This window comes from Hippoglossus hippoglossus, chromosome 22, assembly GCF_009819705.1.
Source record: "Hippoglossus hippoglossus isolate fHipHip1 chromosome 22, fHipHip1.pri, whole genome shotgun sequence".
Lineage (NCBI taxonomy): Eukaryota > Metazoa > Chordata > Actinopteri > Pleuronectiformes > Pleuronectidae > Hippoglossus > Hippoglossus hippoglossus.
Genome location: NC_047172.1, coordinates 4,851,061 through 4,863,740, shown reverse-complemented (window position 1 = coordinate 4,863,740; position 12,680 = coordinate 4,851,061). Strand labels below are relative to the sequence as shown.

General features: G+C 43.5%; 1 protein-coding gene across 15 annotated transcripts in view; it reads left to right on the top strand.

Annotated features, from left to right (window-relative positions):
• Positions 1 to 12,291, top strand: part of map4k5 (mitogen-activated protein kinase kinase kinase kinase 5) — a 43,227-nt gene extending 30,936 nt beyond the window's left edge. For 3 of the 15 annotated variants that reach the window (XM_034577297.1, XM_034577296.1, XM_034577306.1), the window contains 22 exons: positions 1,382 to 1,440; positions 1,614 to 1,681; positions 2,259 to 2,297; positions 3,048 to 3,092; positions 3,180 to 3,222; positions 3,392 to 3,620; positions 3,738 to 3,761; positions 3,864 to 3,949; positions 4,373 to 4,414; positions 4,656 to 4,740; positions 4,829 to 4,908; positions 5,460 to 5,520; positions 6,032 to 6,034; positions 6,278 to 6,392; positions 6,679 to 6,737; positions 7,491 to 7,594; positions 7,816 to 7,993; positions 8,133 to 8,201; positions 8,307 to 8,399; positions 8,624 to 8,694; positions 10,071 to 10,126; positions 11,925 to 12,291. In XM_034577297.1, the coding sequence (XP_034433188.1) occupies positions 1,382 to 1,440; positions 1,614 to 1,681; positions 2,259 to 2,297; positions 3,048 to 3,092; positions 3,180 to 3,222; positions 3,392 to 3,620; positions 3,738 to 3,761; positions 3,864 to 3,949; positions 4,373 to 4,414; positions 4,656 to 4,740; positions 4,829 to 4,908; positions 5,460 to 5,520; positions 6,032 to 6,034; positions 6,278 to 6,392; positions 6,679 to 6,737; positions 7,491 to 7,594; positions 7,816 to 7,993; positions 8,133 to 8,201; positions 8,307 to 8,399; positions 8,624 to 8,694; positions 10,071 to 10,126; positions 11,925 to 12,012 (1,697 nt within the window). In that variant the 3' untranslated portion in view covers positions 12,013 to 12,291. The remainder of the gene's footprint in view (positions 1 to 1,381; positions 1,441 to 1,613; positions 1,682 to 2,258; positions 2,298 to 3,047; positions 3,093 to 3,179; positions 3,223 to 3,391; positions 3,621 to 3,737; positions 3,762 to 3,863; positions 3,950 to 4,372; positions 4,415 to 4,655; positions 4,741 to 4,828; positions 4,909 to 5,459; positions 5,521 to 6,031; positions 6,035 to 6,277; positions 6,393 to 6,678; positions 6,738 to 7,490; positions 7,595 to 7,815; positions 7,994 to 8,132; positions 8,202 to 8,306; positions 8,400 to 8,623; positions 8,695 to 10,070; positions 10,127 to 11,924) is intronic. The other 12 variants (XM_034577299.1, XM_034577308.1, XM_034577309.1 and 9 more) reach the window with 9 other exon arrangements.
• Positions 12,292 to 12,680: the final 389 nt, after the last annotated feature.

Genomic DNA, 12,680 nt, shown 5'->3' with positions numbered 1-12,680 from the left:
AAGAAACGTGCACATGCTTTTATCAGTGCTGTCAGAAATGGGGCCAGGTCTTCTCCCGTCCACTCGGTTAATACACATCGTGTGATACAGACCAGGGACCAGGGAAAAGAACAGGACTCAGACCCAACTTCCTTTATACAACGTGGATCTGAACCCGTACAGGACCTGGGTCGACCCGATAAGACAAAGTGTGAAAGCACCCAAATGCGTCGTCAATGTGTCTGATCACTCACATTCAGAGGTGATTCATTCAGCTCCTCCTGACACTGCTTGCTCTCTTTCTCTCTCTCTCTCTTACGCTGATACACAGACACACACCGATAAACACACACAAACATTGTCATCAGACTCATTCTGGAAACGCAGACTGTAAAACAACATCATTTGGTCTTTGTGAACACAGATGACACCCAAGGTTATTTGCAAAAGGAGCAGTGAGGTGACATCATTAGTCATAGACACATTCAGGATGCATTGTAATGCCAGGTGTAAACACACATACTTAGCACTGACCACATGTGACCAGATCTCTCAGAACGGACGTTAATACCAGGTCTTAACACGGCGTTAGTTCTTGTCAGACTGTTTGCAGTAAAATTGCATCGTAGACGACTAATAAGACCTAACAAGGAAGCTACGTTGGGCTCGACGCAATTCCTCATCTTCTCAAATGTTTTGCTGAAGGTTGGCTTCGTAGTTCTGTCTGTGACTCACCCATTCACTGTTATCTGTGTTTTAAATACTTCAGCGCGGCCACAGTATCAACATACCTCAAGCAGAAATTCCCCCCCGGAAAAAGAGGGTTTGAATTCTCGACTAAAACGTTTCTTTGTTAATGAGAAGCTGATTATGTGGGAGAGTTTATTGGCAGGTCGGTGGATTTCTTCCGCTCTTACGTGGCTGCAGCAGGATCACGTCATGTTTACACTGGACACTACACCCGTCTCCTCTATGGGATCGACTGTTTGACAGAATCTGACCTCAAACATAAACTAAGAGGAATCTGCTCCGTTATTTATTTGCAATTCTTTTTCTTTTTTTACTAATATTTCAGACCTGGCCAGTGTCAGTTGTAATCTGTGTTTGTCTTTGGTGATTGACTCGTCTTCAGGCTGCAGACCAAACATTCATATAGCAGCTCAATAAATCCATGAAAGGTCCTTGTGGGGTTTTGACAGGTGTGTTGCAATGGAAGCCGTTGATCTGCTTTTGCTTAATTCTTAACACAGGATTTTGTATAAGTGTTTTCCGAGGTTCCTGGTACTGCTCCCAAAGGCTTTGTGTGTCTTGAAGTGTTGGGTTCTGATGCCCTCTAGTGCCAAAGATGTGTGTAAAAAAAACAACAACAAACGAGACTGACCACAATTTTTGTCATTCACAGTCGACAAGCTCCAGTTTGAACCACCACTCCGGAAGGAAACGGAGGCTCACTCTGAAATGGTGATAATCACGTTTAGTTAAATCAATACTAGTATAAAAGTGCAACTTTCTGTTTATGTTTGTCATCGGTCAAGTTTTATGCGATTGTTCAAAAAGAAAAATATATATACCCCTTAATTAAAGAATGCAGGTATTTACTAATTCTATTTTTGTACATGTGTGCCTTTCCACAGGATGTGAGTAAAGATAATGACTTCCCTTCCCCCTGGAGTCCCTTTGCAGAGGGAGGAATAACAACCAGGTGAGCCATGGAAACTGTTGTCATGGGAACTGCTCCTATTTACCCCCTGCTCTCGCTCTCTCTCTCCTGCTCTCTCTCACTTACCCTCACTTGCCCTCTTCACCTGGGTTATTTATCTGATGGATGCTTCTCTGGGGATTTCTCCAGAAAGCAACAACAAATGCAAGGTTCATGTTTTGTGTCTGTATTTATTCCACTTCTTCGGAAACACATATTTCAAGGATTCTCACCAATGGATGGTGTTGAATCTAGTTTATGAGAGATAGAAAGACCCCTGAGGCATGTTAGTCGTCACATTGTCTTCCTCTATCTTCTGTAAACTAACATCCACTGATTGAAAATACATTTTCCCGTGGACGCTCCTCACTGTGTCTCACATTAACCTGCTCACTCAGTGGAACTAACCTGTGTCTGTGCATGAACTCACTCTCCCACACCTGCACTTTGAAATGTCACCGTGGCCTTTAAGCTCTTGCTCACTTGTCCGTGTGCTTTGACTGTTTTTTTTTCTCTCCCTCCACTTCTCTCTGTCCCCGTTCGGCTGTCGGTCTTCTCTCTCTCGTCTTGTCCCTCCAAGAAGCCTTCTCAAAAGCGTTGAGGATGAATTGTTCCAACGGTAACACTAACACTGCGTGTGTTGTAGTGCTGTAAGCCATCCACCCTACCCCTCGCTTGGTCATCACCATGTTTGCAGTGAGCTTTAGCATCCATCCTCTCAAATCACCCTCCCTGACAACACTCCGTTTACCATTTGTGATCTTAACTGCCGATCCAAACTGTGCACACTGCTGCACACATGAGTCTGAGGTCGGTAGGAAAGTGTGATGTAGAAATAGGCTGGAAAATACTCAAAAAAATCTGCTTGTTTGTTAAGATTCAACCCTTAACAAACACACAGGGCTGCACTTTTTATGTCCACTGTAGTTTTAAAGCAAAGGTTTCTAAATAATTACATCACCTTTCAGAGAACTTGGTTAAAGTTGGGTCACTGAGCTTTAAAGCTAATTTCGTGGATTACTGATTAACGTGACAGCTTTTATTTAACCTTCTGAAAGTTGTCTGCGGTCCTTGGTTTTGGTCCATGTGTTATTTTAAGCTAATGTTAAAGTCAATATAGAAAGTGATGATGGACCTGTTTGAAGGTTTTGTACTAAGACAAACAACTATTAAAATAGCTTCGAAAATTTATATTTTTGTGGTTTCCAGAGCAAAATGGATCCCAAATACCACCTCCATGTTTCTCCTTCTACTCATGCTCACTTTATGTCCACGGAGTGATTTTACATGAACATTTGCTCCATTTACATCCCTCCTCCTGAGCTCTGATTGGTCTTATTTTCCACACTGATTCCTTTGTTTCCTGCAGGGGACACATGGCCCATCTTGAAGATAAACTTGAAGAAGTAGAGCTGTGAGTGACAGTAATAGATTACAAATGTCATCATAAACACACAAATATTCCTTTTGTAGCTTTTCTGAAAACACACCTCTGTTTCAGGTCAACTCTCAAGCCAGGACTTCCTCCTCCTCTGCCCCCGAAGGTGAAGACTAAAACTATTTAAAAAGTTACCGTTTGCTTACACATTCATCCAGTGCTACAATATGCTGCGCTTTCCTTCACACACCATTCACACACTGCTAGTCCATAATATACAAGTTCAAAGTGTATGTGCTGCGACGTGCTTTGAATGAAGATCAAACTATTTTCAGTCTGTCCCTCATATCCAGCCCCGGCTGAACAGCTCGTCAGAGGAGATCGGCCTTAACGAGGAGAGGTCTCTGACGGTGCGGAGGTTCCCTAACTCGGAGAATGGACCGAGTCAGGCGGCTCGCAGACAGAGCACACCTGAGCAGGGAAACAAGGTGGAGCACTCGTCTCCAGATTTCCTCTCTGTCAGCGTCAGCAGCCCTGGGATCCTGTCTCATGCCTCCGATCCTGGTGAGTCTCGGCTGAATTTATACCTACCTATGTACAGTCGCCTGTTTGGTCTGGTGTCTGCTGTCATTCTTAAATCAAGCCCGTTTCTCAATGAGCACTTACTTTATTTTTTACAAGCTCTCATTAAATCTGAATGTAAAGGTAAGGAAGCCTCATGTAAATGTGATCTTGGACATAGATTCTGTGCGTGTGATTAAGGGTTGTGCTACAAATCTAATTTTCCGTCCTGCTCTCTTGTGACAGATAATGACTCGGATGACAGCGTGAATGGAGGCAGTCCCAAGCCACCACCCAACCAGCAGCATCGGAAAGAGAAGAAGGAATTCCCTGTGAGTTTAATGACCTTTCACAAATATATCATGTTACGATGTGGATTTGTATCAAGACCGCCACACTTCTCACTTTTATTTTCATTGGGTTTTAAGATGAAACGGTAATCAGTGGTCTTAGAACCTATATTTTAGATGTGGAGAGTTTCCAACTAAGCTGGCTGATCATGCGCTGAAACCTCAAATATGTTTTTCCTTTGTAAGATCCAAACCAGGATGGTTAAAGAGGAACGTTTTGCGTCCAGTCCAGTTTTAACGTTTAATTGACTTTGACAGAACACACACAAAATAACAGTCCACATTGTTCTGGATCCTTGTTGAGGCTGAAACTAAATCCGGCAGCGACATTTAAAATCATTGTTGCTTTATCGGTTCTGCATCTACACTATCATGTTGTTTTATGTTTCCTCTGCTCCTCCTCAGAAACCAGCCATCAACGGGCTGCCACCCACTCCTAAAGTACTGGTGAGTAAATCATCTGCACTGTCGCTCACAGTCTTAGCTCTTCGCTGCTGACGTGGATTCACGGGCACTGTTATTAATCTGTTGTCTGAAATGCTGCTGTACATTCTTCAGATATTTGGGGTCCACAGAGCTTTCGGCTTTGTGGTTGCCTCTGCTCCGCTCGGCTCCAGCTTATTAAACCTTGGCTGACGTTGTAGCGCTTCACTGATCCAGAAACTGCCTGTTTTGCTTTTCAATGCAGATGGGAGCCTGTTTCTCTAAAGTGTTTGATGGTTGCCCGCTGAAGATCAACTGTGCCACATCATGGATTCATCCAGACACCAAAGGTACAGCTTCAATCCATAAACCCCCACACACACAAACACACATAATTAACATGTTTTATTAAAGCCAACAATTCGTTTTTCCTTCTAGATCAGTACCTAATCTTTGGGACAGAGGATGGAATCTATACGCTGAATCTTAACGAGCTTCATGAAGCTACGATGGAGCAGGTAACGGCAAATAAAATCAGTTTGTGGAACTAGTAGAATTACGCTGGACTCACACGATTGGACTCATTCACTTTGAATGGGGTGAGGTCATGCATTGCTGATGAACAGCCAATCAGATCGTGTTTAATAGAATACTGCAGGCACTAACCAATCAAATCACGTTAATACTAAAGAAGAGGCAGCTGGTGAACCTGGTGTGTGTTGTGGATCATATTTTACGCGTACTTCTTTTTAGCATTGTACTGATAGTTAGCTTGGTTCGTTAGCATGACTGTCGGCTATGTCGTGTGTCCCAATCATAAAATGGATGTTAGTTATTTTATCCATTCCATACTCTTAAGTCTTCTTTTTGTATCCCTCTGATTAGAGTCCCATGTTCGCTTCTTCAACATGTGGATAGACCTGCTGTTCTTTGTTTTGGTTGCTAAGCCATTATTAGACACTTAAAAGAAGGTTCAGCAAGCGTACAGTTGTCTAATTAATGTCGCTCCCCTCATTGAGAGCTGAAAACTACAGCTGAAAAGTGATTGTCATATTTTCTATCCCCTCAGCTCTTCCCGAGGAAGTGCACATGGCTGTATGTTATCAACAACAACCTGATGTCTTTATCTGGTAAGTGATGGAGCTTTTAACAGCCTCCTGCTTCACTGGCCACTGTCATAGCCTGCCGCTCCTTTGTCCCGTGTTATCTGGCTGCACCTGAAGGCAACACGGCCACTCCATATCTGCAGCCCTGAAATAACTTTCTTTTGTTTGCTATCAGAAATACTGTGACTCATGAGTGATGCATCTGACTTTACAGCCTGTTCCTCTACTGAAGAACCGCAAATATACTGATATTTGTATGTCACAATGTTTACTAGCAACAAAAGTAAGAGGAGTGAAACTCAAATCATCCATCATTCGAAACCAAACCTGCTTTTGTTGAGAGCAGAACTCAAACCTTTTCCCGGTTTAACGGTTGAGGATGGGATTACAAAGTGTGAGCTCTGCTTTCGGTTTTACCTTCAGCAGTTTGCCCCTCGGTATACTAAGCCTCTGTTCTCTTCTCCTCTTCCCTTGGCCACTGTCCATCCTCCTCTCACCTGGCTTGATTTGATATTCTACTAACTGGCTTCATCAGAAGGTAATCATGCTTCACATCATCATGACACTTTTTTACCTCTGTTCACATCTAACCTTTCTACACGTGAAAGCTGCTGATGGAGGATTTGTTGAGAACATTAATCATTTACCTCCAAAATGTTTATAACGTTGTCTGTCATATTTAAGAAGAGTGTCTTTGATCCCTTGGCTTTGATTTCTAACTCACTGCTCACTGCTGTTAACCCATGAAGCTCTTCATTGAATCTACTGTGTCCTGCTCTAGGGAAAACCTTCCAGCTGTATTCCCACAATCTCATCGGGCTGTTTGAGCAGCTGAAGAAGCCTGGGCTCGCTGCTCAGTTCCAGACTCATCGCTTCCCAGACAAAATTTTACCCAGGTGAGATCTTCAGGTCTTTTTTTTTTTCCTGAACCCCCGTCTCATTTATTGAATTCTGTGAATTCTGTCACTTTTGTGATAAGGTGACGACTCCGCTTCTCTAACTTAAAGCACGTTGCTACGCTCATGCTGTGCCGTCTTTTTGTGCCTTGCTGTCCACCATCATGACGAATGTTTGTGGTGGGAGAGAAAAAGGAGAAGCACCGGCCAACTTCCCTGATTATAGACGTCATCACCCACTCTTTAAGACTGTGGTCACAACAACCTGCCTGTTTTCTCTCCTCAGGAGGTTTGCCTTGACAACTAAGATCCCAGACACAAAGGGCTGTCACAAGTGTTGCATTGGTAAGTGGCCTTTACCTCCCACCACTTATTTACTTACCCTTCCATCGTAGTAAACTGTCAGCGCACGAGAAACATCTACTTATAGTCGTGTGTTCTGTAAACTTTCAAGACTTTATTATGCATTAATGTGAGTGAGGTTTTATTAAATCAAGATTTTTTTCATTTATTAGAGTTGCTCCAGTCATTTAAACTAATGCACTTCTGATAGAATCTGTCCGAATCTTCCATTACAGGACCTACACGATCGAGCCTGACAGACCTATTGGTTAACAGGCATGATGGTATTGACAGAATAATTAATAATCATTTTAACATTTTATGTAGCAAAAGGCTTTTTATTTAAGTTCTATATATTAAGTTGTATTTTTTCCTGTAGAGCGCAAACAGCCCAACAGTCCCCTTAAATTTGATTCCCTGTTTTTTTCCATCAAGCATTATTCCCTGGGAACTTTGTGAAAAGAAAAAAAAACTCCCCGTCATGCAACGTTAAAGAAAGTGAAAACAAATTCCTGGATCCACACTGAAATGTAACGGGTTCTTCCCTGACTCATACTGCGTCTTTCCACTAAGCTTAGTGTTGATCAATCCAGTAGTTTTTGTGTAATGCTGGCAACAGACAAACAGACAAATGCAAATGAAAACATAACTTCCATGGCAGAGGGAACAAGTGTTCCGCCGCCCAAAATCCATATTGGTCTGGCTACACAGTTCAGTCCAGCTCCACTTGTCCCTCATTGCTTGTCTCTTCCACAGTGAGAAACCCGTACACAGGCCACAAGTACCTGTGTGGAGCGCTGCAGTCTGGGATCGTCCTGTTGCAGTGGTATGAGCCCCTGCAGAGGTTCATGCTCATCAAGGTCAGTTCACTATTTCCTGTCTTTTCTGAAACATGGTCCCCACAAATGTGTTTATCACAAAACATTGAACTGTCAGCTCTGCCTTACATTCTTTCTCTTAAGTGCTGTGAGTCTGTAATTGTGAGTAAAATGAGTGCTCATCTCCTAGTACCTGTAGAAAACATCACACGCTTTTAAAAATAAAAACTAACCTCTGTGTCTGTTCTCTCTTCCTGCCGCAGCATTTTGACTTCCCTCTTCCCAGCCCACTGAAGGTGTTTGAGATGCTGGTGGTGCCGGAGCAGGAGTATCCTCTGGTGTGTGTGGCCATCAGCCTTGGCACCGAGCCGGGTCAGGTGGTCCGCTTTGAGACCATCAACCTCAACTCCTGCTCCTCCTGGTTCACAGAGATGGGAACAAGTGAGTCAAACATGTAGATGTGCTTTAGGTGTAGAGATTATACACAAACGATTATAGGAACTTTAATACTTAGACTGTTTTGACATTGCCTGGGACGCTAGAGAACCTGATTTCTCACTACTATTTTTCCTTTCCACAGCGAATCAGCAGGTGGATGCAATCCACGTCACCCAGCTGGAGAGAGACACAGTGTTGGTGTGTTTGGACCGTATGTACAAGCTCTTCTTAACAGTTTATACCTGTAAAACACACTTTACACTCATTTAGATTCTGCTTGTTCATTCTAACAGACGTTTCTTATTTTATTTGGCAGAAAATTTGAAGATTGTTAATCTCCAGGGCAGACTGAAGTCCAACAAGAAGCTGGCGTCTGAGCTCAGCTTTGATTTCTGCATTGGATCTGTTGGTAAGCGTCCAGATAAATCCTAATGTCACTTTGGATCTGTGTAAAGAAATAGACGAACATGAAATGTGGAAAGTGGAGAAGTTTATTTTGGTATTAAAACTGAATTCCATCACTTTACAGGTGTAGAAAAAAAGAGTCTCAGCATGAAAAGTTGTCAAACCTACAGAAAAGTTGTAATTTGTCCTGGCTCCTCACGCACTAAAACATGACCTCTCTGTTTTCAGTGTGCCTTCAGGACAGTGTCCTGGCCTTCTGGAAACACGGCATGCAGGGAAAGAGTTTCAAGTCCAATGAGGTAAAATAAAACATAAACACTACAACTGAGTGAAATCTTGATTCACCAACACTGGTTGTAACTCTTCCATTTTTTATCGTTAAAAGCTGAACCTGTCTTTCAGTTTATTTCTACATTTATCTTTAGTTTAATGACATTTTGGATTTCCTCAAGTGATGATGACACCTAACGTTAAACCATCGTCCCTTTTGAAGATCATTTTAAAAACAAAATGATAAAAATATCGAATTTATTTCCATAGTAGAAACTCTAAATGCAATTTGTGCCACCTCCATGAATACGAGCGACCTTGTTGTGCCCATGAACAAACACCTTTGGCTCTGGACAACAAAGACCCTGAGTGCTGTCTGTTCATGTGCATGGCGACACGCTGCCGGTGATCCCAGCAGCTTAGCCCTCAGGTGGAGCCGGACAAAGTGGCTTTGTGTCGAGCCGAGGTAACGCATTTGTCCAGCTTTCACGGAGGGACGTCGTGTTAACCTGATCACGAGTCGCGCTCAGCCGCACAATAACAGTTCAAGAGATCACGGGGAGGTGAAGCATTCTGTTTTTATGAAAAGTGATACGGCGGCCGGGGGCCTCCCTTTCTGAAAGCTCGCCGTGTCAGACGTGGTCCTGCGCTCAGACGAAACCGGAGGTCTGTTTGCGGAGTCCGTGCCCAGCCCGGCTTAACGGCTCTCCCATAGCCAGGATTTTTGAAATGTCAGCAGCCAATGCAAAATTCATGCTCAATCATAAACGAAACCCGTCACACAACAGCAAGCGACACTAAATAATTCAGCCTTTGTCTCGTTATGATTCCTCTGAAAAGCGAAGGCATTCAAGGGGGCAGGGTTATTGATCCGCGCCTGACTCGGTGGGTGCTCCTCCGAACACCCGAGACCTTGTTCTCGTTTAGACTTAAACGGATCAGATCTCCCCCGAAGCCAAGGACTCACACCTAGCAGGTGTCAGCCGCTGACTATCTCACATCTATGGACAAGTTTTCATGTCATGACAACACATAGGAGTGTGTTTTGAAGGGGCCCTTGTCTTTTTCCCCTGTAAAGTCTCGGGCTACATCTTGTGACTAGAGCAGGTAGCCTCCTGGATTGTACACAGTGTCACCGTGAGCCCCTGGAGACGGCACTCAGTTACCTGCCGTCTGTTTTAAAAAGCATGTTGACATTTTGTTGTTGAAGTCACAAGACGTGATCCAAATGTAAACACTCATCCCAGCACCGGCATTAGTCTGGATTCACCCAGGCTGAAGATTCACTTGTCTTTGGTGAAACTGTCACAGAAGTATTTCGATATTTCACATGTTTGCACACGTACTTCACGACTTAAGATATAAAAAGTCACTTAAACCTGTTGTCTTTTTTTTGTATTCGTAGGTGACCCAGGAGATTTCTGATCCAAGCAGAGTTTTCCGTCTCCTCGGATCCGACAGGTTGGTGCAGAGATCAGATTCTCACCCTTCTTGTTTTTGTTTTTTTAACCCGCATCACTGTTCCTATACCTCATCAGCCACATTTTTTCCACAAACCCACACACTCGTGATAATGGCCGTCCTCCCTCAGGTCTTATTGTTTTTCCTATTACCTGGAAACCAACAAACAACCAGCTCACCTCCTGCTGCTGGGACATCTCTCGCTGCGCTGGTGTCCCACTGACATGTTTTTGTCTCCTCTCCATGTTCGTCTTGCTTAAAACTAATCGTCTCAAACTGTCCCCGAGTGACCCCGTGACATCCTCCAGTACCTCTCTGTAGATCTGGTGACATGAAGGTCACAGTCACAAACCAAATGATAATTATTTTCATAATAAATAAATCTATTTATTTACTAATGTTGTGACTTTAATAGATTGATCAATTAATGCACGTATCAAGTTTATTAGGTAATTATTTACATTTAAAATTTAAAAAAAACAATGCATTGGTTTGCACATGCCTGTAGTCAGCAAAAACATCGAGCTCGGGTTGGAAACAAAAAATAAAACCTGCTGGGTTCAGGTCAGGCGCGGTTCATTTTCCAAAAAGTGCAGCCCGAGACGCTTTTTAATTCAAATATCTTGTTTCGTCTAAAATCTCCAAAACCTAAATACATTAAATTTACAAAGATGCAAAACAGGAACAGTGAGTCCTCACATTTTAAGAAATGGAACCAAATAATGTTTGTTTGGAAACTATTTATCGACCCTGAAGACGTAAGCTTCATCACTAACTGCTCATCTTCTGCTTATCGATGAATCATCTCATCTGTAGACTGAAGATTTGTCTCCGCTGCCGACGGAGCAGAATGTGATTGAACAGTCAGCTCAGTTCAGTTCAGTTCAGTTCAGCTCCTCTCCCGTCACTCAGTCAGATGATGACTCCTGATGGAGCGAGGCCTCTCTCTGCCCAGCCCCCCCTCCCCTCCCATGATTTATTCACTGCTGCCCAGGCACTGCCAGTCTGGTGTGAGTGTCCCTCCGTGCCTCTGTAATTTCATCTGATGGAACAGACAGTATGGACTGTAGCGTCCCTGCTCAGCTGTCACCACCACGAGACCGAAGCCATCTCAAGACGTAGCCGCCGCCGCCGCTGTCATCGGCCTGTCGCTGAACGTGCCGTTTAACCAGTAACTGTGCCGCCCTCCGAGCAAACTGATCCCATTAACACGATGCTGCTGGTCCTGTCGTGGAAGCAGATAAATTAGAGCAACTTTCCTTTAAATCAGCCAAACGACAAACTCAACCTTTCAACAGGCGGCTGGTGGTCGACGTTCAACAACTGACTTCAGACTGTTGACGTTTTGTGAAGGTGTTTGTCCGAGAGAGAGATGTGATGTTGCATGATGTCCACTGAAATCTTTAAAGCTTCATAACTATAAAACGTAATAATGAACATTTTGTCTGTTTTAAACTTTCTACCTTTATACTAACAAGGTGTTCACGTTCATTTTCAAACCAAGCTGCCATGAATACAAACCAGTGGCTCCCTGTAGGTAGAACAAATGATCCAAGGATCTAAAAAGCTCTGACATGGTTTTGAAAACTGATGAACTTCAGAGCTTCAGTGTTTTCTGTTTGGGAAAGGAGCTCCCTTTACCTCAGACTTTCAGCTTTTTAACTGTTACACTCTCAAAACAACATCATATGTCTCCTTTACGAGGGAACCAGTTTTCTTCAGACTTTATTTCTTCCATGCTGGTGCCACAACTCCTCCGTCTAATCCTCTGACTCCGCTCCTGGTGTTTGTTTTGCAGGGTGGTGGTTCTGGAGAGCCGACCCACCGACAACCCCACGGCCCTGAGCAACCTCTACATTTTAGCAGGTCACGAGAACAGTTACTGATCCGTCAACGCGGACTGGACAGGTCTTAGAGAAGAATAAGATGCCTCAGTTTTGGGAGAAGAAGAAGTCGCTGGGAATCTTTTGTTACTGATGGTGGGATCGGCAGGTCAGTAGAAAGGGGGCGGAGCGTCTTCAGACTGGACCCATGAGCAGCCTTACACCAGCAACTGTAGCTCCCCCAAGAAAACTGTTCTGAATACAAACCCGTTGTTATTTTCCTTACTCATCTGTACTGTGGACTGACAGGTCATCTAGAGAATGAGAAACAAGTGCCATGATAAAAAAACTCACAAGGATTTTTGTGATTGTATTAAACCGATGGGAGATTCTTGGTGTTAACGTCTGTAACATGTCACATAATCACGGCCGGTGGCGTTTTCCACGCCGTCAGGCTTGAGGAGAGATTTTTACAACTTCCCAGTCAAACTAATTGACCAGTTTAAACAGAAACTCATGAGCCATGTGGGTTATTTAAGCAATATTTATTAACCTCATGTTCAGTGATGTGTTGGATTGACAGACAGTGTGAGGATTAACTACCTAGTTCCCGAGCAGCTTCTGGTTATTTTCTACCGCTATGTAATAAAGCCGCATCTCTCCTGCTCTGCTGCATTTTTTTTTTAGAAAGTGGACATAATGTACATGTGTTGTTTTTCCCTTTTACCCTC